Source organism: Colius striatus, chromosome 3 (genome assembly GCF_028858725.1).
Source record: "Colius striatus isolate bColStr4 chromosome 3, bColStr4.1.hap1, whole genome shotgun sequence".
NCBI classification, from domain to species: domain Eukaryota; kingdom Metazoa; phylum Chordata; class Aves; order Coliiformes; family Coliidae; genus Colius; species Colius striatus.
Window position 1 is genome coordinate 15,140,581 of NC_084761.1, and position 22,978 is coordinate 15,163,558.

The 22,978-nt window shown below is 53.2% G+C and overlaps 1 protein-coding gene across 8 annotated transcripts in view; it reads left to right on the forward strand.

Annotated features, from left to right (window-relative positions):
- MPRIP (myosin phosphatase Rho interacting protein) overlaps nt 1-22,978 on the forward strand; it is an 80,695-nt gene that overhangs the window by 28,845 nt on the left and 28,872 nt on the right. For 3 of the 8 annotated variants that reach the window (XM_061993815.1, XM_061993818.1, XM_061993819.1), the window contains exons 4-9: nt 5,450-5,601; nt 8,436-8,520; nt 12,827-13,037; nt 14,027-14,186; nt 20,403-20,544; nt 21,082-21,198. In XM_061993815.1, coding sequence (XP_061849799.1) covers nt 5,450-5,601; nt 8,436-8,520; nt 12,827-13,037; nt 14,027-14,186; nt 20,403-20,544; nt 21,082-21,198 — 867 coding nt within the window. Of the gene's footprint in view, nt 1-5,449; nt 5,602-8,435; nt 8,521-12,826; nt 13,038-14,026; nt 14,544-20,402; nt 20,545-21,081; nt 21,199-22,978 lie in introns of those variants that run through there. The other 5 variants (XM_061993812.1, XM_061993811.1, XM_061993813.1 and 2 more) reach the window with 4 other exon arrangements.

Below are 22,978 nucleotides of genomic sequence, written 5' to 3' on the forward strand. Positions count from 1 at the left end.
CCTTCTGCAGAGCCCGCAGAGGTCATACTCAAGAGCCTTTGTCTAATTTAATAAATCCAGGATGCTCAGCCTGTTAGATGACCTATAAGTATAGTAAAATCTGCCCGCTGCAGAGCTCTGGTTGCGTTGGGGCTGCATTGATAGCCTCGTGCTTAGTGACAAGAAGCCTAAAATGCTCATTAAAGCCCTTCTGCTGGGCCAGCCCCACTCGCCCAGTGCCTGGGCAGCTTGGAGCCTGGGCAGTTCGGAGCCCACTGTGACCACTCTGCCAGCACCAGCAAGCAGCCTGGCAGAGCCAGCCCCGCAGCATGCACCATGCATCCCCAGCTGGGATTTAGGGAGGCTGACTTTGCAAGGAGTTGGTGCTTTTGTGCTGATGGCCCCTGGGTGAGAATGACAGAGGTGGCCCTGGCGTGGATTTCTCGTGCCCGTGGTTCTGGGAGCTCTGTGTCCAAGCTGCATTGCTGCCCTCCTCCAAGGCACAATTGTCTCCATGTTGCTCTGATGCACCCATGGTGATGGGACAGCAGAGCCCTGCTCTGTCTCATGGCACAGCCCCGGGCACAGGGATGGGTGAAGCTTTCAGCAAACACAGCCGCTGCCTTTGCAGAACACTCCAGAGTGCTGCGAGCGAGCAGCGCACTCGGCAGCCACCCTCATGAATATTTTAGCTCGGAGAATTAACATTTATCAAGAAGCATTTATGAAGGCAGCAGGGATGTGTCTACCTCAGGCACTGCAGGCTCACTGCCGCTCTGGGGTGGCACTGGGAGCCAGGGCAGCCAGCCTGAGCCTGAGCCCTTCCCGTGCAGCGTTGCGGCAGAGTGGGACAGCAGCCGCCGTCTCCCCCCAGGGACGGCCGGGCCCCGGTGCCAAGGCAACCAGCCCGCCATGTGAGATAGACAAATGGTTGTGGCTTTGGGGTTGTGCTTTTTTTTTTTTTTCCCCTTCTCTTCTCCTGGCTCTTGGCAGAAAGTAAAATGTCCCTTTTGTTTGGTTTCCTCCTCCTCCTGCCCCATCGCCTTTCTTTAAATGTTGTGTTCCAGATTTCATCAACCCATGTTGTGTAATAGCCCTGGAGAATGGTGTGGGCACTGGCCGTGTCCCACCGAGGCTGGAGCAGAGCTTGACCACGGGGTTACCTGCTCAGAAGAAATCATGTGTACAGCTGATGAGTGAAGCTCTGTTGTATTTTGAGTCGAGCTCCTACAGTGCACATATGCTAGAAATGACGGGGAAGGTGCTTGGAGAGAGTTTGGAATATTTTTAATCTAGATTAAGCTGCATTTCTACCTCAATCCTGCAGAACCATGTGGAAATGGGGGACTCTGGCAGATAAACCCTGCTGACTTACAGCCCCTGCACCTGATGGTTCTCACCAATGGGGCATCCAGCACTGTGCATCCTCGTGCCACAGCACCTGGGTCTCCCCAGCAATACCCCACTTGGGATTTCTTCCTTCGGGCTTATAAGAGGTCCCCATTTTTTCTTTCTTTTTCTCCTTTGCAGTGTTCAAGGCAGGGGCTGCTGCAGTTATAGGGCTCTGCATCCTCAGAACATCCATCTGGAGGTTCCTGTGTCTTGTCCAGAGACTGCTGGGGTTGTGGATGTGGAGAGCTCAGTGTGACTCACGTCCTGGAGAGGGAGAGGAGGAGGAGGACAGTGTAGTATGGACATTGTGTAATGTGAAGGGGGATGCTGTGAGCACGTGCATGTGTAAATGTGGATCTGTCATACCAGAGGGAAACAGCAACACGATTGTTTCTTGGCTCCTGTTCTTCTGCTGGTACTGGCAGTGTGGAGAGCTGTAATTGCTCATATGGTGTGGGTGCTGCCTTCCTCCCGCTGATGAGCAGAAAGGGGCTGCGCTGCTCACGTGGCTGGAGGTGGCCAGTGGCACCAAGGAGAGCTGCTGCTCATGATGGTGCCCATGATATCCTCTCCCAGAGCACCCTGCTGTGCTTCCAGTCCTCTCCTCAGTTAGGTGGCCAAGGTGTCCAATGTCATCTCGGCTTGTATCAGAAATAGTGTGACCAGCAAGACCAGGGCAGTGATTATGGCCCTGCACTGGGCACTGGTGAGGCTGCACCTTGAATACTGTGTTCAATTTTGGGCCTGTCACTACAACAAAGACATTGAGGTGCTGGAGTTTGTCCAGAGGTGGGCAACAGAGCTGGGGAAGTGTCTGGAGCACTAGTCTGATGGGGAGCAGCTGAAGGAACTGGGGGTGTTTAGTCTGGAGGAGTCTGAGGGGAGACATGATCACTCTCTGCAGCTCCCTGACAGGAGGTTTTAGTGAGGTGGGAGTTGATCCTCTTTTCCCAATTAATGACTGACAGGACAAGAGGAAATGGACTCAAGATGTACCAGAGGAGGTTTAGATTGGAGATTAGGAAGAACTTTTTCCCTGAGAGGGTTGTTGGATACTGTCCCAGGCTGCCCAGGGAGGTGGTGGAGTCCCCATCCCTGGAGATGTTGCAAAGCCATGCAGCTGAGGTGCTGAGGGACTTGGGTTAGTGCTGGGCTTGGCAGGGTGAGGGGAGGGGTTGGACTCCATGAGCTTAAAGGTCTTTTCCAACCAAACAATTCTATGATTCTGTGAAAAGACACACTCGCTCCAGCATCAGATCCAGTTGTGGAGTAGCTGTGTACCCCATCCCATTGACGGTAGCATGGGAAATGGTACAGGCAAGGCCAGTGCCTGGGGACACAGCTGTCCCTGAGGCAGAGGCCAACTGTACCTGAGCTGAGCCTTAGCATCTGCTCCTGCCTCACCTGGATGCGAAGCCTCCCTGTGGCCCCAGGGCCCGATGCTGGGTTCAGCCTTGTATCAAAGCATCTGCTCTTCAAGGGCTGATTGAAGTCTCAGCCTTGTTATTGTTTTGACATCTCTGCCGTGTTGCACTTTCCTGCATTTGCATTTATTTGTTCCCTTCCAATTGCTGGAGCCACAGTCCTCACCTGGCTGGGGATCAGCTCTGCACATCCTTCCTTGGGCATCCTCAGCCCTGAGGAGTGGGTGCTCAGAAGTGGGGAGTGTGTCTGTGTATCCTCCTCCCCTGCTGCAAGGTCTCTCCCATCTCTCCTGCTCCATGCTACCACCCCACAGCTTTGTCATACGATGACTTTCCCTGTTCTCCTGGTTCCTCGGAGAGAGCAGCTGTGAGCCATCGCCAAACCCAATGCTGGGAATCCTCAGCTGGTTTCGAGGTGCTCTTGGGGGGCAGGGCTGCCCAAACCCCATCCTGTGTCCTGGGTGGGATTTATGTCTCTGTGTGTGTATGTGTGCAATTCTGCCTGGCGCCATTTGCATTTTGCTTTGCTTTAAGGTGTCTGCACTGCCTCCAAGGAGGGAAATAAATGGTGTAAAGGAATTTACATTGTGAGCAAGCAAGTGAGCGAGGCTACTGGTCTGTCAGGTTTCATCTGCTACTGGGAGATGTGGGAGTGAGGGAGGGCTGCTGCAGGGTGCTGGGTTCATCCTCAGTGCCCATTCTGTCCCCTGGAGTCCCAGCTTCCCTTGCAGCCCTCTCCTGGCATCTCTGCTCGGGGGCACAGTGGTGGATGGGGACGCATGTGTCGGGCTGTGTGAGGTGCCAGCGTTCACTCTCACAAGGAGGAGTGTGCAGCAAAACCACTTCACAGGGACAGCCTGGCGGTGGAGGGGGCCCAAACCGGCTCCTCCGCTTCAGGCGCGCTTGGGTCAGGGCTGGGTGTGAGCAGTGGGGGAAGCCGCCCTGAACGCTGCCGGGGGTTAAACAGGGAGGAGAGACAGCAGGCGGGTTTTGCAGGGAGCCGTCTGCTTCTGTGCCAGCAACCTGCCACGTCCCTGCAGGGCCTCCAAGGGTCCCTGTGAGAGATAGGCTCCCTCCTGGAGCTACCCTCATCCCCTTTCTCCCCTGTCCTGGTTGTGTTCTCTGAGCGGGGAAAGGGGTTGGACTCAGACCTTACAGTCCTAGAGTCCTTGGCTGTGCTGAAGGTCAGGAACACAAAAACGTTTCTAAGGCTCTACTTGGAACAGGAGAAAGTTTTTTCCGTTGGGTTTTTATAGCTCCCGGAAAGTGGGGTTTTATTTTTGTTTTCCAAGACAAAAAATCCTCTTAGGAGCTGAGTACCCAGCGGTGCATGCGCTGTGCTGGGAGCCAGGGCTTGGCTTTGCTTTCATTTCATCTGTGGGGTCTGTGGATGCTGGGGAATTTCCATGAAGGAAAAGAGGAGGTTTTAGTCTCCCCGATGTACAACTGGTCCCGTTTGTGTGCTCATGCTGGGCATCAATGTAGGATGCTCCCACCTGGAGACACAGCTGCAGGGAAAGCCTTTTCCTGGGGAATAAGGCTATTTCCCACGGCCCACAGATGGATAACCTGGGGGTCTTGAGGGGCTGAACTGAATTTCCTGGGGTTGTAGTCTGAGGCCACTGAGCTCTACCCAGTCACCCTTTCTTTACATGGCACAGGCTGCTCTTGGAGGGATTTTGCTGGCAGAGAAGCCAATTTCCAAGGTAAAAACCTTAACAGCATCTGCCAAAAATCCATCTCCCTACTGGCCTGGCCATCTGGAGGGTGCAAGAAGGCTTTGGCAGCAACAGGGCTACTTTGAGTGCTCCTTCAGTGCTGCTGGCAGCTTGGAGGAGTCCCTCTGCGGACCACAGTGTCACCAAGCCTGGTCGGGCAAAGGCAGGCTGGGGATGGGGGAGATGTGACATTGCTGTTTGAGGAGGGAGGGCTATGGACGCCCTGTGCTGGGAGCGGGTGGCCATGCTGTAATCGGATGAGCCAGCGCCACTCCAGATGGACCTGTCAGCTCTCGTCAGTGCTGACACCCCTCTGGATGCCCTTGGGCCATGGGGGCCACCCCCTGGCCCACTCTGCTGTGTCTGTTTGGAGCAAGGAGACTGGGAGGTGACACTGTGTTTGCAGCGCCTGTCAGACAAGCAAGGTCCCTTATGCACTACTGTCCCTCCCTGGCCAACTCCCATGTTTTGTTAAGGAGGAAAACCTGGCATGTGTGTGTCCATCTGTCTGTCTGTAGTGCCTGAGCTGTCCTGTGCTGAGGCCAGTGGGGCCTTGCTGCTTTGTCAGCCCTGTCCCCAGATGCCACCTCACCACCCTGGATGGTCTGCAACCACAGACCCAAAGCTGGCCACTCGCTGCATTGCCTTGGGTGTCCCCATGCTGCAGCAGGGTGACCATCCGTCCCTGGGTATTTGGCGAAGGAGAAGCAACTTGCTGGCAGCAGTGGGCTGGACTGTGCTGGCAGGAGCGGTGCCTGCTGATCTGTGTCCCCAGATCAGGGCTTTTGCAGAGCACACACACGGATCTGGGTACTCATGGGCAGAGCATCTTGACGTTTAGAATCCTATTGTCCACCCGGAGAGGTTTTAGGGCTCAACCCTGCACTCACCTGCTCTTCTCTCTTTAAAGTTGCTCCCTTCTCTTTCCCCTTGCAGCCGACAACCCTCCCACAGGGCACCATCAACATGAACCAGTGCACGGATGTGGTGGATGGGGAGAGCCGGACGGGGCAGAAATTCTCCTTGTGCATCCTGACGCCAGAGAAGGAGCACTTCATCCGGGCCGAGAACAAGGAGATCATCAGTGGGTGAGTGCAGGTCTGCGGCTGAGCTGCTGCAGGGCTCTTCTCTTAGCCAGGAGGATGAGGAGGATGGGTAGGACCTTGCCCAAGGCTGGGTGCTGTGTCAGTGTGTACCGAGGCCAATCCCTCAGTGATGATCACAGCCTGCTGCAGGAACAGTCCTGGGGGCTGGGTGTAGCTGCTGCCTTGTGTTCAGCTCTGGTCTTCCCTACCTTTTTGGCAAGAATGAGGTTTCTTTTCCCTTCCCCTCTCCTCTGCCTGGTCATTGCCTGATGCTCTGCAGCAGAGCAGGATCCTGAACCACCAGACATACGGTGTGAGCATGAGCACTGACTTAGCAGAGACCTGTGTGGTTGTGGATGATTTAAGTCCTTTCTCCACGCCTAGTGCGCATGCTTGTCCATGCCGGGCTTGAGCCTGAGGCTTCCCAACATGCCAAACACCTTCCAGAGCCAGTGCTTAAGGAAGCTCAGCCTCTGCCAGGAGCCTTGGCCTGGCCCTGGCGCCAAGATGCTACCAAGCCACTCATCACTTATGGAGGCCACTGTTTCAGGTCAGGTTTGTTGTCTGCTGTTGGACAGTATCTTGCAATGTTTACCCCTAAAGGCGATCTGAGCTATGCTGGAGAGTTTGTGGGTGATGTTGAGGTGCTCCTGGGCTGCCCATGGCAGCTTCAGCCCTGCAGAAAGCAGCTATTTAGTGGCTGTGGGAAGCAGTTTGGTTGCAGGGTGAACACCAGGACTGAGGTGGAGTCAAGGGGTGCTGGGATGACTCCACGATGCTTCTAGGGCAGCATCTGATCAGTCACCCAGCCTGCTGACACAGGTCCTGTCCCCATGCCAGCAGCAGGTCCCATAGTCTAGGGACTGGTGTGTCTGACACTGAGTGCCGTACACCTCTGGTCCTTACCTGTCCCTGGGCAGATGGAGCCTCCTGGGGCTGCCTGCTCTGCACTTACCCCATCCCCATTCAGACTGGCCTTGGTGGCGGGCAGGCTGGTGGAGGGGGCAGGTGGAGCCCACTCCCCTGATGCCAGTGAAGCATCTGAAATCTGAGGATGATTAAAAACTCCTTGCTCATAGGAGCACCTGCTGCTGGGATGCAGTTGCTCAGCAACACTGAAGATGAGGCCACTAAAATGAGCAAATAGCAGTAGATTTCCCGACTCCAGATATTGGGTGGTGACCTAGAAACATCCTTGTCCGTTGCTCACATGCCAGCCTGGGTTAAAGCTGGTGCTGGTGAGGGTGCGGAGCTGTGGGAGAGCTGCTCACCTGTGAGCATTTCCCACATGGAATGTCTGGAGCTCAGTGCCGCACTCCCAAAATGTGTTGACATTTTTAAGTAGAGCAGAAAGTTGAAGAGCTGAAGCACTTGCTCTTTCCCACTCTTCCCAAGGCACAGCATCTCCTGCTTGCCTGAGCCCTGGCAACAGCAGAGTCAGTGCTTTCTGCTGGGATGATTTCTATTTCTAAGTATTTTCTTTGTTTGCGACTCGCCCTGATTTAGTAAATACTGGTCAAAACAGACATTTTTCTGCGAAGAGCTTTGGGTTTTGATCAGATATGAGTTTTCATGCATCGAAACTTCCCTGCTCTGCTGGTACAGGGCATGGGGGAGCCAGCTTTTCTCCTCCAGCTAAGGCAGGAGTAATGGCTACATCCCAAAAACATGGCCAACCCCCATGCCCTGCTGCCTTGTCCCTCTCCCCTCACTCCGGTTCACAGCTCAGCCTTTTGTTGTCGGTCATGCTCACCACGCGGGAGGGAGAGGCATTGCAGAGCAAGGTGGGGCTGATTTATTGTTCATTGGCCCAGCATTGGAGTTTGAAGCAGTGCATTTGCTCCTGACTGCAAGCATTAATCATCGAGAACAGTCCCACTCTGGGTTGGAGCCAGGCAGGTTTCATTTGCAGTTGCAGCATGACAGGAAGGTTTCCCCAGCCAGGGGAGAGTTTGTTTTATGTTCGTTGCATGCTTCTGGCATTTATTGCTTAACCAAAACCCACTTGATGTGGTCATCTCTAAATGCTTTGCAGCAGCAGTGTGTAAAGGGGCGGGGGGGGCAGGAGAGGGAAGCATGGATATCTGAAGCAGGAATGTTTCCCAGCAGTTCATGAATCCCCGTGGAGTTCACAGATACAGGGGCAGGTTGTCAGGCTGCCAGAGGGAGGACACAGAAGGGTCCTCCAAGCAAGTGACTCGTGCAGAGGATGGACTTCTCAATGCCAAGTTCACACTGCTCTTTCTTAGACAAAAGCACTTTGTGTGCAGTGTGCAGGCGCTGGCATCGCTGAAGGGGGCAGGTCCTGACGGAACCTCAGTCCCCTTCGGCTGTCTTTCAGGATCCTTGAATCCCCATCCCATGTCAGCCTTGGCTGTGGGCCCCGCTCTTAACAGTAAGAGGGGTTGGAGCCAAAGCACCCTGGGGTCATCCCTCCTTCCCTCCTGTTCTGCCTCATTTTTCTCCCAGGAGCTGGTTGGGATGATTTCTGGGCACTGTGTACCACACCAGCCCTGAGCACGTTGGAGAAGCTGAGCTCCACCGTGTGCCCAGCTCTGGCTTGGGGTTGTTGTGCTTATGGCCCACTTACAGACTCCAAAAAGCTTGGGCGAAACACGGATGCTCCATTTCTGGAGCTTTCAGGCAGCCTGTCCCGAAGGTGGGATGGGGCAATGTCTCCCTGGGCAGTGTGGTCAGAGCCACGCTTGGCAGGAGCAGCTGTGGGATCCCCAGCCTGGAGGAAGCTGCGTTACACTCTGACAGTGTGTGAGCATCACTGTCAGCCCTGCGTGCTGCCCTCTGGCACAGCCCTCACCTTCTGCTTTCTCTGCCTGCAGGTGGCTGGAGATGCTGATAGTCTATCCGAGGACAAACAAGCAGAATCAGAAGAAGAAGAGGAAGGTAGAGCCCCCAACTCCCCAGGTAACCCCAGGGGGACACATACTGTTACCCAGTCCCTTGCCCTTCCTCTCAGGGCCATGGCTTTGCCCCCAGGGAAGATTTCTCCCCAGACCAGCTGGAGCAGAACAGCAGGAATTAATTCCTGGTCATCACTTCCCCGGGTCATATTCTGCTGCTTACCTGGCTATTTTGGGGCCACGTTTTACCCCCCAAGTGCCAGCCCTGTGGCACCAGCCCCACACACACCGTGGTCTCTGTGAGGGACCGGGGAGAGGTGCTGGCTGTTCACAGGCCATTTCGGCAGAAAGAGGATGAAATTCCATCGGGCTCCAGTTACCCACTCTGAGATGACCCTAGAGATAATGGGAATGAAAGGAAAATACTAAAGGCCAGGGCCAGGCTGGGAGCTCTGGGGGCTGGAGCTGGGCTCTCCAGGGACCCGGTGGTGACTTCGTGCTCACTTTGACTATAAATGGTAAAAAGCGGGGCTGGCCGTGACTCACTCGTTCCTGACGGGCTCCCACGTGGCCAGAGTGGGGGAGAATCCCACAGATGGGGAACGTGACCCCGAGGCCACCCTCGTCCCTCGCTGGGGCTGAGAACAGCCGTGTCCCTGAGGCTGCCTGACCTCCGGGCCTGCATCCCACCAGGGCAGGGGACTGCCTGGGAGGGCTCTTCTGACCAAGCCAGGCCGTGGCACTGGGGGACTGAAAACAGCATCAGGGCTCTCCTGGGCCTTGGTTTTCAGGTCCCCTTCAATAAAGTCCCCAGGATGGTCCTGGTGAAGTGGGCCATGGGCAGGTTTTGTGTGGTGTTTGTTTGAATCAGGTTTCCACCACTCCATCAGATATAGAGGTTCTGGATAATGGGAAAAAAAATCCTGGGGGGAAAATGATCTTTTTTTACACAGCAAAATAGAAGTCTGAGCCATAGCTCCTCAAGGGCTGGCTCTGGTGGTGCTGCAGGGGAGATGTCTCCTCCTTCCATGCCAAGAGCTGACATGTTAGGAGTTGCCTATCTGTAAACCCCAGGGAGGAGCTGCTGCATTCAGGACACCCCAGCAAGCTGCTGCAGCAGGGCAGGGCTGCTCACCCCATCCTTGGCACAGCACTGAACCCAGGCTGGGTTCAGGAGGGGGCCGTGGCAGAGAGGAGAAGGGGCGCTGAGCCAGAAAAACATCATTCTGGGTTACATTTCATCACCATGGCAACTTCTTGGAAACCGTACAGGATTGAGCTCCTGAGCACCAAATAAGGGAAGCGACTGTGGGAAGGATGCTGGCTCCCTGCAGGCAGACAGGCTCCCCAGGTGCCTGGGCACAGGGTGAGCATGGAGAGTGGTGGTATTTTTCCCCTCCTTGGCTTGGGGTAGACCACACCAAGCCCCGTCCTACTTGCTAACCACCTTCCACTCTCTCCATTCCATTGCTCCTGGCCCTATGGTGCTGGAAAAAGACTCCAATTCACTTGTACAAAGACAGCTTCTGCATGGGATCCCCCAGCAGACAGATGCTGCAGTGGCAGGAACTCATGAGCTACCTGCAGAGGCAAGAAAATGCAAGAAGCATCTTCCCAGCTTCCAAATCATGCTGATGCAGGTGGCCAGTCTGGGGCAGGAGAGAGGATGCTGGGGGAGAAAGTCAGCACGGAATCCTCCTCTGTGAAATGGCTTCTCCTGGAGCTGACTGCCATTCAGCTCGCTCTCCTTGTGCCAACGGCGGAGAAAGCCTGATCTCTTTCTAAAGACAGCCACCCGCTAATCCAGCAGCAGATCATGTCTGAGAGCTGCTCAAGGAGGCATGGACACCTTCATGATTTTAACAAAAAGAGATGTAAACCAGTGGGTATTTCTGCTTTTTCTCACTCCCATGTACTTTTTCCTGCTCTCTGCTAGATCAGAGCTTGGCTGCAGACAGATGCTCCTGGGATATTCAGGGTCATTTTCAGCTCTCCCCATCGTTTTACATCATCCCCCTGCAAAAACCCTGGTGTGGGAGTAATGCAGGCAAAGCTGGAAATATCACTTCAGCTGCAGCTTTTTGGAGAGATGTTGTTAGGTGCAATCCTAGAGGTGTTTTCACCTTTGCTTTGCAAGCAGGCTGCAGCTTACAGCTGAAAGGGCAGGTTTCTCTTGCAGCCTTTGCCGCGCTTTGGTGGAGTGGTGCAGGCAGCAGGAGCCTGGGCTGCCTTTGCCTGCCTGCTGTTCCTGGGAAATGGAGGCAGGGTTTGGGGCTGAAATCTGGGATTTGAGGCACTGCCCTCTGTTTTCACAGGGGTGTGGCAAGCTTGGGTAAGCAGAGCATGCCCAGACACAGTGGAGCTGGAGGCTGGTTTCGCTGATTTAGGTGCACGCTCCTTTTTGGAGCTTTTCAGACCGCTCAGCAGTGAAGAGTTAAATTCTCTGTTTGCTTTGTAGACTGCTTTTTGGCCCTCATATCTCTATCTAATTAAAGACATATCTACAAATAATTATGTGGGGGTGTGTGTAAGGGATATCTAAGTATACATAGCTGGCAATTAGCTTTGGGCTGTTGGATCAATGAATGAGAGAGTGGTTGAGGTTGGAGGAGATCTTAGAGATCATCTGGTCTGAGCCCCTGCTCAGGCAGGGTCCCCTTGAACAGAATGCCCGTGAACTCTGGATCATTTACCTCCAACACTACATTCCTTCAGAGTGAACTTTCCAAGGGGATTTTAAAAAAAAAACTGAAGTCATTTGCTGCTTGTTGTGCCTGTGCACGGAGCCAGGACCCTCTCCCTTGGAGATCCCCCTGCAAATGCTGATTTGGAGGTGCAGGGCCAGAACCCACTGGTGGGTCTGCTGACGTGGGAGGGGGAACAAAGGGAATGCTTGCCAGGAGCTCGGGCACTCCTGGGTTCCCCTTGCTCCATGGAAAAGGATGAAGCAGCTGGGAGACTTCCCACAATCCAGAGACTTTGGAGGGAAGTTAATTGTCATTGATTTATTGGTGGCTTGAAGGAAAATAATCTGCTAATGCAGAAGCTTAATACGACAACAGCAAAACATCTGCTGACAAACAAAGCCAAACCCGAAACGAGTTGTGAAAGCTGCTGCCTCTTCTAGGGCATGCACAGAACCTGGGCTGCATGGGCTGCGCTCACCACGATGGCACCGTCATCTGATGGACTCCAGAGCCCCTTGTTAGCTAGAGAAGCATTTAAGATGATGGCTGTTGTTTTAAAATAGCATAAAGCTTAACATAATTTTGTATTTCCTTTTTCAAAGAAGCAGCCTGTTAGGTAGGTGAAGGACCCGGGAGGACTACGGCACTGGTTGGGTTTTATTCTTTCTATCAGTGGCCTGGAGCTGCAACAAACAAACAATACAGCTGGTCTCCATCTTTTGTCCTTTAACTTGATTTGTTTTGGGGTTTTTTGGTGTTATAACACAGAAAATTCAGTCCTGGCAAATAGGAGCCAGGAGAGGAGGCTGATCTGTATTTGTGGGCTGTCTGTGAGATGGCCCTCAGAGGAGCCAGGGATGCAGCAGAGGGATCAGGGGCATACAGATGGAAATGGAAGATGCTGTGTTTATTTGTATCGGTTACAGGGGGTGTACTGTCACACCCAATTAGGTTTTGGTGGAGGTGAGGGGAGCATTTCCAAGTTCACCATGAGTCAGGACCCGATAGATCCATTTCTCTGCGGGTCTGTGGCATTGCACACAAATTTGGATGCAGAGTCCCATGTGTTCATGGGGCAGCTTTTGAAAAGAGCTGCTGTGCTGGAGCATAAACAGTGTGGGACGCTGCTCACAGAAGCTTTGCTCTGCTCAGGGCCAGGCTGCGTGAGCACAAGACGAGTTTTTCCCAGGGAGTTATGTGTCAGTGGCTGCAGCATCGTGTGCCACATGAGGAGGGGCAGTTCCTGTCTGAAAAGAGCCAGCATGTCTCTCCACTGCCACAGTCTCCTTTGTTTGCTGGCTTGCCTTTGCTGTGAATCTTTTCCCAGCTGAATGCATGGGGAGGTACAGCTGATTTTGGGAGCTTTTCCCAGGGAGGGACAGTGAGGGACGTTTCTTCTCTCACTATGAGAGCAGTGATGGTCCTTTTGGCCAAGGAAGTCCTGAGCTGTCCCCGTGCCACGCTGCTCTGGAGCAGTATTTCCACCTGTGAGCTTGTCCCCTCAGGAATGCAGCAATGGCACACAGCTGAACAGCCCCATCCCTGTTCCTGTCATTGTGTTGTCATGATGTGTTGTGGGCAGCATCCATGCTGTGTGGGACACACACCTCCAGGACAGCCCCATGGGGACCCTGGGTGCAGAGCTGGGTGCAGAGCTCTAACCTTGCTGTCTCCCCTCTTCAGGAGCCTGGTCCTGCTAAGATGGCTGTGACCAGCAGCAACATCCCCAGTGCGGAGAAGGTCCCTGCCACCAAGTCCACACTTTGGCAGGAAGAAATGAGGGGCAAAGACCAAGTGGACAGCGGCAGCGGCATCAGCCCGGTGCAGAGCCCAGTGCAAGGCCAGGCCGGGGCTGCCAGCTCCCTGAAAGATCCTGTGCTGGACAGCAAAGAAGGTGAGGGACAGAGGTGCCAGCACTGGTGTGACACTGAGGTGACCCGGCTCGGGCAGCTGAGCTGGCAGAAAACTACTGTAGAGGGAAAAGTTTTCTGTGGATTTCATTCCTGAAGCATCCCAGCAAGGAAGGGGGAGGCAAACTTTGTCCCTGCTGTGCAGTGACTGGAGCGAGGTGTTACAGGCTGGAGGTCAGGAAAAAAACTTGTATCTTGTGCTGGAAAATCACAGTGTGGGGCCCAATCGTGCCCTGACGGGGAGGTGAGGCTGCCTGCCCTCACAGGCAGCATTGCCCTCATGCTGGGGGCAAAGCAAGGGGGAAGTGCCTTTTCTAGCCCCTCTGGCTCCCCTCCTGGGGCACATGGAGGGCGCAGGACCACTCCGCGCTCAGCCTGGCTGCCAAGGACTGAGTGCTGCTTCCTCCTCCGGCCCCTGCGTCAGGGCCCTGTTTACATTTGACCTCCCCAATCTGGAAGGCGCCGTGGCCGTGGCATTGTTCTCCCTGGAACAATAGGGGCTGAGGACTCTTCCTGCTGGGGCACTGGATGGGTCCCACATGCTGCAGCCATTTCCTTTATCTGCCTGCTCGGCTGGGGGAGCTTTTCCAGCCGCTCCGGCTGCCGGGAGCAAGGCATCCATCATCTTGTGCCCACAGAGCTGTGGTCGATGCCAGGCTGGAAGGATGGGGATGGGAATGGGTGCAAGGCAGTGACTTGCAGCCATCCATTTCTTGATGGGAAGGTTTAGGTCTTTTATCTGTGCAAGCCCAACCCAAGGGTTGGACTGGCATCCCCAGTTCCCTGCAGACCTTCTCCATGGGCATGAAGAGTGGTCGGGGTGGAAAAGCCAAGGGTGCAAGAGGTGGCACAGCATTGGGGCTGGGACCCAGATTGTCTCTGCACTTGTTTCCTGCTCCTGTCCTGGGTGGAATCAGAATGTTTTTAGTTAAAAGCAGAACTCGGACTTGAAACCGAGCACTTTGTCCCTTAGACGAGAGCTCCATGAACGGAGACCGGATAGACTGCGGGCGGAAGACGCGTGTCGAGAGCGGGTACTTCTCCTTGGAGAAGACCAAGCAAGACTCGAAGCTGGAAGAGCAGCAGCTGCCACCCCCACCGAGCCCGCCCAGCCCCAGCACCCCGAACAACAGGTACAGTTATCCCAAATCGCCCTCACAGGAGCTTGCCCAGCCCTTTCCTTCCCCAGGTACCCGATCAGGCGACCGAATGATTCACAGCCTTTCTCTGAACTCCTTGGACTCGAAGAGCAGTTGCCCCATGCACAAGGACTCCAGCAGCAGAGATTTAGGAAGGGGAGCTGAAAAATCGGGGCGTCCCCTTTCTTTTAAAGCCAGCCGGCAGTACACCACCCTGGCCGACGTTCCCAAGGCCATTAGGATCAGTAATCGTGAGGCCTTCCAGGTGGAGAGGAAGCGGCTAGAGCGGAAAACCCGGGCCCGTAGCCCTGGGAGAGAAGAAGTGGCCCGGCTCTTTGGCAGTGAGAGAAGGTAAGGGATGAGTGGCTCATCTCCTCCTTGCATGCTCACAGCGGCAGCAAGGCTGCTCCCTGCCACAGCCCTGGATGCAGCCCCTTCGTGTGACGGTGCTCCTGGGTTTAAGGATGCCCATGACACTGCCCAGGCCGTGGGATGCCTTGAGCAGTGCCAGCAGGCAGGTGTCACCCGCCTGGCTGCTTTGGGGACAGCTGGCTGAGGTTGGGTGATGTTCAGTGGCCATGTTTACAAGCAAGCCCACCCTCCCTGTCCCCTTGCTGGCGCAGCACACTCTGGCAGCTGGCACCATTAATTAGGTTAGCTCTCTAAATGGTGTTAGCGCAGAGTGCCTTACGCAACTGCCTAATGAGCTGAGAGAGGTTTCAAAATGTCACGGCATTAATCGGGGAGAGCAGAGGCGGGTGCAGTGCCGGGGCAGGGCTGCAAAACAGCTCTGTGCGGAGGAGGACAGGGAGAGCATCCGCACGCGCACCTGCACCCTGCACCGGCGTGCTCGCTGCTCCCTGGGCATGGTGAGAGACGGGCTCGACCCGCCCTGGGAGAGACGCATTTGTGCAGTGAGGGCAGCAGAACAAACCGGGAGACAGGCCCCAGGCGGGAGGGCTGCCTGCCAGTCTGATTTTCTTGCCCTGGTTTTCCTCCGGGCATGTTCTCTCTCGCACGGTTTCAGCAGGCGCTTCTCCTCCGTTTCTTCCCAGCCCCTAAAGGACTGTTTTCCAGCCTGCTTTCTTTGAGCTGGCTCCGGGAAGCACTGCGCAACTTTGTGCCAGTGCTGCCAGGCGGAAGGAGGATCCCAAACACAGCCCAGCCCCGGCAGCATGTGCCAGACTGGGAATAAAGAAGAGCATGGGTTTGACTGTCTGTGCCTTGGGAACAGGGTCTTCCCTAGGAGGAGACGAATGCCCCGTGGGTCCCTTTGCCACCCAGGCTAGGGACAAGGCTGAGGAAAGACTGGTGGCTGCTGGTTTGCAGGCAGAACTGATGTAGCATGTTGACTCAGGTGTGGGTGAGATCGTGTCCCTGCTGCTTTTGCTTGCACAGGGCACCCTGGCCAGCACCAGGCCCCAGTGTGAGAGGGCAGCACGTTCCTCTGGTGGAGACAATCCTTTGCTCCAATGATGGGGGTATTGTGCAGCACTGGGATCCAGCACAGAGCTGGGGTGTGCCAGCTGAGGACAGGGAAGAGCATATTTACAGGCAGATAATAGACCTGGGAGAGGACGCTGCTTCCAGAGACTGTCCTTTTTAATGCCAGCTTCACTTAATGCTTGTTGGTGGATGCCTTTTCCCAAGGAAAGTCTCTTTTTTCCCAGCCTAGGGGATGTTAGCAGGTTTGTATTGCTTTACCAGTATTGGCAACACTCCCCTCTGTCAGCTCAGAGCCTTTATCAGAGCTGGACAAGTGCAGGGAGAGGAGCAGGAGCTGCACCAAGTGCTGGGGTCTTGCTGCCCACAGCTGAGCCCGGTCCTGCATTTGGAAGTGGGATAGTGGCAGAGAGTAGGGTGAGGGGTCTCTGCCTACCGGAGGGTTTATCTGAGGAATCACAGCCCGTGGCACCAGGGGAGTGTGCTGAGCAGGGACGCCTCACTCAGACAATGGTGTTCAGGGACAAGCACGTTTGCTGCCTTCTTCGGTAACCCGGGAGCTAGCCCGTGCAAGTGATGTGTGTGTCCACCGGCTCGAGTGGACTCAGCAGAGGCAGTCCAGCGTCACACCAGAGAGTTAACATTCACCAGCACCCTGCTCAGCTTGGCTTGGCTGCTTTTTAAATTTGAGTTTACTCAGTCCACATATCACTCTCATTTTTCTCCTCCAAGCTTGGGCTGTGCTGTTTGAGGTTGAGCAAATAACTCACTTCCGTGATGCAGGGTCAGCTTCTCCTGGGTTTAACACCATTTCTCATAATCCTTCTCGGTAACCCACTGGCACATCTGGGAGCACTTGCCTGAAATCACTTGCCCACATGCCAACCCCATAGGTGCCAGCCAGGCATCATTCAGCTCTGCCTTTCATCTCTTAGTGCAGCCAGACAAACTTGCTCTGATTCTGTTGGTATTTGCAGCTCTCCTCCTGGTTTGGGGTTGTTTTTTTGTTCACCCACTGTAAATCGGTGTGTCAGAGCTATGGATGGAAAAGTATTGAATGAGGTACCCAGTGCTGCATCCTGAGTGACACACCTGTGGGCTTGGCTCCAGATAAAGCCGTTTGTCAAAGCTTCTTGTTTCCTCACAGTCAGAGGTATCCCGTGACTTAAATCCAGGGCTGTGCTGGAAGTTCTGCATGTTGACCATTTATACCTGATGCTGTCTCCACGCCCTACACAGATGTCTGGGCTCACAGACACTCAGAAATGTGCATCAGAAAGTGGGAGATAATCTCTATAATTTTGGTGGAGCAGCAGAGTGTGAGTTCCCTCTGCTGGCACACAGCAGGATGGGGCTACCGGCGTGGTGTGGCATGGCATGGCATGGCATGGCATGGAGGTGTCCAGCCAGGCTGTGTCCAGGGAGATTGAGCTGTGCCTCGGGTCTCCCATCTCAGACACAGGGTGAAGGAGCAGGGACAGCTCTTTGAAAACCCCACATATGACTCTTGAAGCCTGTTTTGCACAAAAAGGCTGAGAGAGGGCTGCAGGGATGTCCTCAGACGTGACTCCCTGTATCCCAGCAGAGCTTTATAGCTGCAGGAGTAAATCCTGGCACGTCTCAGGAGGGTGCCAGTGGCTTTGGGAAGGAGACCACTATCAGATGTGGAGTCCTTGGTGTGCAGAGACCTGGAGACCTTTCCTCTCTGGGGGTGTGGCTGTAGACTCTCCCTCCTCCTGCATCTCCCTGGGGAACGTTGGGATATCTGGTTGGCAAACTAGGCTTTTCTCGCGCACTTCCAAGGATGCAGCCTCTAAAACTGTGGCTTTCCTGACTGACTCCACATTCTGCTCATGCTGGCAAGAGTCTGGTGTCTGCTGGATCTGCTGTAGGAGCGTGGTCAGGGGGCTGCGGAGTATTTCTAGCCTCGATACATAACAGAGCTGTCTGAAACTGCTTAAAAGACTTTTCTTTCTCAAATTTCATCTCTGTAACTTCTTGAGATGTAAGGCTGTGCTCTGAATGCTGCTTCTACCCATAGAGAGGAGTGCCTGCTCTCCTGCCTGTAGGTTTTGGTTTTTCTCTTGTGAAACTATCTTCTTCATTTCCGTGAACCTTTTTGGGACATTCCTCTTCCTTTTCTTGACACTCACTGTCTTTCCTGCTGCTAAGTAATGAATGAATCCAATGAAAACAAGCCTTTTCTCCCAATCAAAGAAAATCACTTTAGTGATAGCTCGTACTGGTCTTTATAGCTTTCCTTCCCACTGCACACACCCCTCCACCTAACAGCCGAGATCTGCAGCTTGAGTTTAGTGGCCTGGAAAAGATTAACAGCCTGCATGGCTGAGGAACTCCTCGGGACGAGCTTTGTAGTTGAGAAAGCACTAAATGGCACCACAGCTTTTCAAATGCTTCTTCATACCTGTCCACAGCCTTGTTCTGTCAGCATGGAGCTGCTGTTTGGAGGGAGCAGCTTTCTGCTTGGTGCAGTGGGGAGGTGAGGAGAGCTCTTCCCCTCCCCATCCCCCCAGGATCTCCAGCAGTAGCCTCTTTGAAATGTTGAGCTAATGGGGAAAAAAAAAGATTCTTTCCTGTAATCCGGATGATATTAACCCTCGGGGCTGTGATTTGGTTGCAATGATTTATTTTTCTCCTCTCTTTTTCAATGACGAATTACTGGAATGATTTTGATTTTGTTTTGTATGTAGATGCAGATATATAATTTCCTCTTCTGATCATTCATTTTCCAGCCTTGTTTTCTTCCAGGTCTTGTTGCTCTCCACCTTCTCCTGCTGTGTTGCTGTGTGACGTGTCCGCCTTTACTTCGCCTGCTTCGCTACCATCTCATCTCAATCTCAAGCCGTAGAACAACCTGGTGGTGCAGCCCCTTTCATGAGAAATCAACCTGCTTTTGATTTTATGTTTTTTTGATTGGGTTTCATTTTTGTTTTCCCTCCTGATATGATTTTCTTCAGGCCTTCACTTAACAGGGCACAAACAATGTTGAGTCATGGACCTCTTACTTTCTCTTAAACTGAGACTCAGAGAAGGCTGGGCCAGTGTCAAAGGGGTTAAAAAATGGTGAATACAAAACAATTCCCTGTGGATTTATTCTGCACAGCCTGGCTTGTATGAGCAGACATCTCCTGACTAGAACATCCCAGGGAAACTGGGAGCTCTACACGAGCTGAGGATCTGCCCACTCCCAGCCTGAAAACTGGGAAGCAGTAGAGGCTGAACAGATGACCAGTAAAAACATCAGAGGCACTTGAATTCACAAAGGAAAGTCTTCCCCACAGATTTTGTCTTTCTCTTTGGTTGTGGGCTTCAGTGCCGGGTCCTGGCAGCCTGGCTCTGAGCAGCAGTGGGAGGCCCAGAGCCCAACGGGGAATGTGATGTGCTCAGACTGTCTCATTTATGGAATTTGGTGCAAATATTGGTTGAAATCGGAACATCTCATGGTTTTTGAGCTCTTAACACTCTGTTTCTTTTAGTGGGAAGCGTGAATTGGGGTTTTGGGTAACATTTTTCATCTTATGTGGTTGCCATTGTGATTTTCATGCACATTAGAGTTTCATACAGAGCAAGCAGCCCCGAGTTTAGATGTGGTATGCATGGGTCCAAATTCTGTCTCAGGAGCCCAGCCAGATTGAGCTGTCTGGGGAGGCTCAAAATTGAGCTTTAAACCTCACAGCTTGGAGCTCAAGCTGGCATGTATGTGTGTTAGTAGTAGGTTATTGCTTTACATTCCCATGTTGTGATTAAAGACCTGAGGTTGGTACTTACCTGAACCCCATGGTGTGCAAACTTAGACACCAGCATGTCCTCTGAAAATTCCAGTATTTCCTCTCCTGTGGGTCAGCAAGCAGCTTTTCATGCTGAAATGGTGCTTTTGATTCCACCTACAAAGGCCTGTTATTTACTGGCTCCTAGGAGTGTCCCATTTGAGTTTGGTCCGGGGCTGGCTCCTGCTCCTTCCACATTTCTTCATAGTTCTCCATCCTCAGAGATACATGTGCCACAGTTTGAAGAACCATCGAGGTGGTATCTGAGAGCCAGAGTTATGCTCCCTGCTGTCCATACTGGATTTACACAGCAGTTTGAGAGCACAGAGCCAGGAGTTTTGCAGGGGATGCCCAGCTGTGCCTGCACAGGGTACTCCTCGTGCCTCTTCAGCTGGCACACCCTGCGAGCCAGACCTCTTGTCTGGAGGCGGCTATGGACACTCCTCACTCAAGACTGTGGATGTTACCCATGCGGGGCTGAGATTTTACAGGTTGTCTGTTGCAGTGAACACACAGGGTGACCCATAGGCACTGGTTTTCTCTGCACCCCAACTTGTTCTGATGTGTCTTTGCTCTGTGGCCCAGGAGGCTGTTGATAATTGCAGTGCTAGAGAATAAAGGCAAAGGTTAAGCTGAAGCTACTCAATAATCCCCGTTTCTCAGAGGGCTGTAAAGTGTACAAGTAAAAAGTTACTGCTGGTTTTGCAAGGGTTCTCTGGATATTTAGGAAGATACTATTTGTGAAGCCAAACAGCTTGAGGTTTTCCCCCCTCTTTAGCCGCAGGTGAAACGATGAATGTTTTGCCCTGGGTTTGTGCACGCTGGAGCTTGCAGTGTGCCAGGGACCAAAAGCCAGGTGTGCACGAGCACTGGGCCCAGCCATTCTGCAGCCTTAAACTTGTGGGATTGTACAGCTCAGCGCAGTCACCGTTCTCGTGTTTAAACCGGCTCTGGTTTTCCTTTTCTCTCTGTTTTCCAGGAGATCCCAGGTAATTGAAAAATTTGAGGCATTAGATATTGAGAACGCGGAGCACATGGAAACGAACGTGCCGGCCGGCGCGGCCCTTTCCAGCGAGACGCGGCAGGGCCGGAGCGAGAAGAGGGTTTTCCCCCGGAAGCGGGTAAGCTGCTCAGCCAGGGTCTTGTGGTGGGATTTGTAGGATGGCACCTGGGATCTGGCAGCCCCGAGGATAAGGGGTTTAGGTATAGGGCTTAGCTGTAGGGCTGAGCTATAGGGTCTGTCTCTGGGCAGAGCAGGTTATGTGGAGTCTCAGGCAGGCTCATGCAGGAGCCAGACTGCTGTGTGTGCTCAGTCTGTGCAGGTTTGCTGCTTGCTGCCCTGCTCCTTCAGCCCAGCTGCAGATCAGAGTGGAAAATTGGGCTGTCTTTTCTCCTTCCTTCAAAATAGAAAGAGGGGAGCTTCAGATATGGCGTGGAAGGAACACATCAGGATGAAGTAATCTTGAGAGTCCCAGATACACTTAGATATTGGGAACAGATTAATGCCTGAGAGGACAAAACCCATATTGCCAGTGAAATGACACTTGCTCAGAGCCTGAGATGCCCCATAAATACATGGATTTTTGTGCCGTGAGCCAAAAGAGTGGGACTCGCTGGCCTAGTTCCTGCGCTGATCTGGGCTGATGCTGTTTACACAGGACTTCACCTGCGAAGCTGCAGCTGTGGGCTCCATCCTGGACGTGTCTGCGTCTCCGCTGTCCCCACACCGCCGGGCAAAGTCTCTGGACAGAAGGTCCACGGAGTCTTCCATGACGGTGAGCCACCAGGGCCTTGTCCTCTGCCGCAGGAGAGGGCACAAGAGACCTTTCCCCAGCAGGCCCAGTAATAAGTGGACTGTGTGCTGCTTTCCCAGTAGTCACCATGGAGGACATAGGATACGCTTGGGTTCAGAGCGGGTTTCAGTGACTTGGCTTCACTCTTCACACTTGGCACGTCAAGGAGAACTTGACACATGGCCTAATTTTCTAATGATGTTTCCTTGATGTTTATGCAGTTGCAAGTGGGTGTGAATGGGCTGCTGCAAGGGAGGAAGGGCTGAACCTGCCCTCCTGAGCTTTCCTGCCTTTGCATATTTCAAATGCTCACCAGACCTGGAAGCAAACAGTACAGAACAAACACACAATGGTCTCCTCTCACCACCCTTCTGTAGGAACAAAATAAATACGCTTGTTAATCTCTCAAAAAGATTACACAGCCGTTGTAAATACGAGCTGCGTTTTTTTCGTGGACAGACAGCTTGTGTTGAAGGACTTCTCAGAAAAATGCTGTAGCGTAGTGTTTCTCTAGTAGCCTTTCATGGAGACTTGTACAGCCACAAGAGTGATTTTAAAATTCTTAAGGATAATAAAAAGGTGCCAAGAAGTGCACATTAAGTGGCGATGCACATCATCTAGCGAAGGCAAGAAAACTGTGCAGTCAGTTGGTAGAATTCCATTTCCTCACATTAAACTTTTGCCTTTATTGTGCCACTCCTGCTCTAAAAGTAACAACATCAGAAAAACCTGCATGCCTGCTGCCTTGCAGCCCTGATTGAAAGATACTCCCCAATCCGTTGGGTTTGCTCTATCAGATCAGGTTGGTTACCTGTTAGGATAAAGGCCGAGGGAGAGTTCATCCCTTGTCAGGCTCAGAAGGTTACAGCAGAGCTGTGGCTTGTGCTGTGTGGGGTATCTCTTCCATCAAGTGCTTTGTCTGGTTTTGGTTTCTAATGTCTGCGCCCTTCAGTGACAGCTGGGCTCAAACTTTTCATGCTTCAGCAGCTTTGCAGTTTCGGGCAAAGCCTGTGCTGTCCTGCCTGCCTGAGCATTCAGAGGAAGGCAGAGAGGTTCTATGGAGGAACGGGACCTACAAGAGAAACCACCTGGCTCTGAGTGCTTCCAGGGTGTCTCACTGCAGCCCAGTTTGAAGCGTGTGCATATACAGTTTAGCAGCATCTTTCCTCTTGGGCTACTTCTACACCTTTGCTTAAATGTAAAGGTAACTAAGAAGTATGTTGCTAAGGAGGGATTTGTCTGCTTTTGCAGAATGTTCTTGCACTGCACTTCATCCCAGTTGATAAATAGCAGGCCCTTTAGCAACTGTAACACTTGCAGTCCTTCTTGTTTTCCTTCTCTGCCAAGTGCACGGTTGAGAGCTGGATATTTTTGATCCAAAATGTAGATCCTTTGCTTGATGCTCTCCTGATGTACCAGCAACAGCTTAAACAGGACCCAGATCCTGGAAGCACGATCCCACCAGTCCAGTCCCCCACCTCACACTGCCAAGCCCACCACTAACCCACGTCCCTCAGCACCTCAGCACCACAACTTTTTAGTATCTCCAGGGATGGGGACTCCACCACCTCCCTGGGCAGCCTGTGCCAGTGTTTAACAACCCTCTCAGTGAAAAAATTCTTCCTAGTATCCAGTCTAAATGTGGATGTGGGGCCCCACAGCATAGGTTTGATTGAATAGGCTTCCAGACCCCAGTTTTCCATTGCTCCCCTTCCCATGGCCTGTTTCAGACGCCACAGCTGCACTTCACATGCTGCTGTCC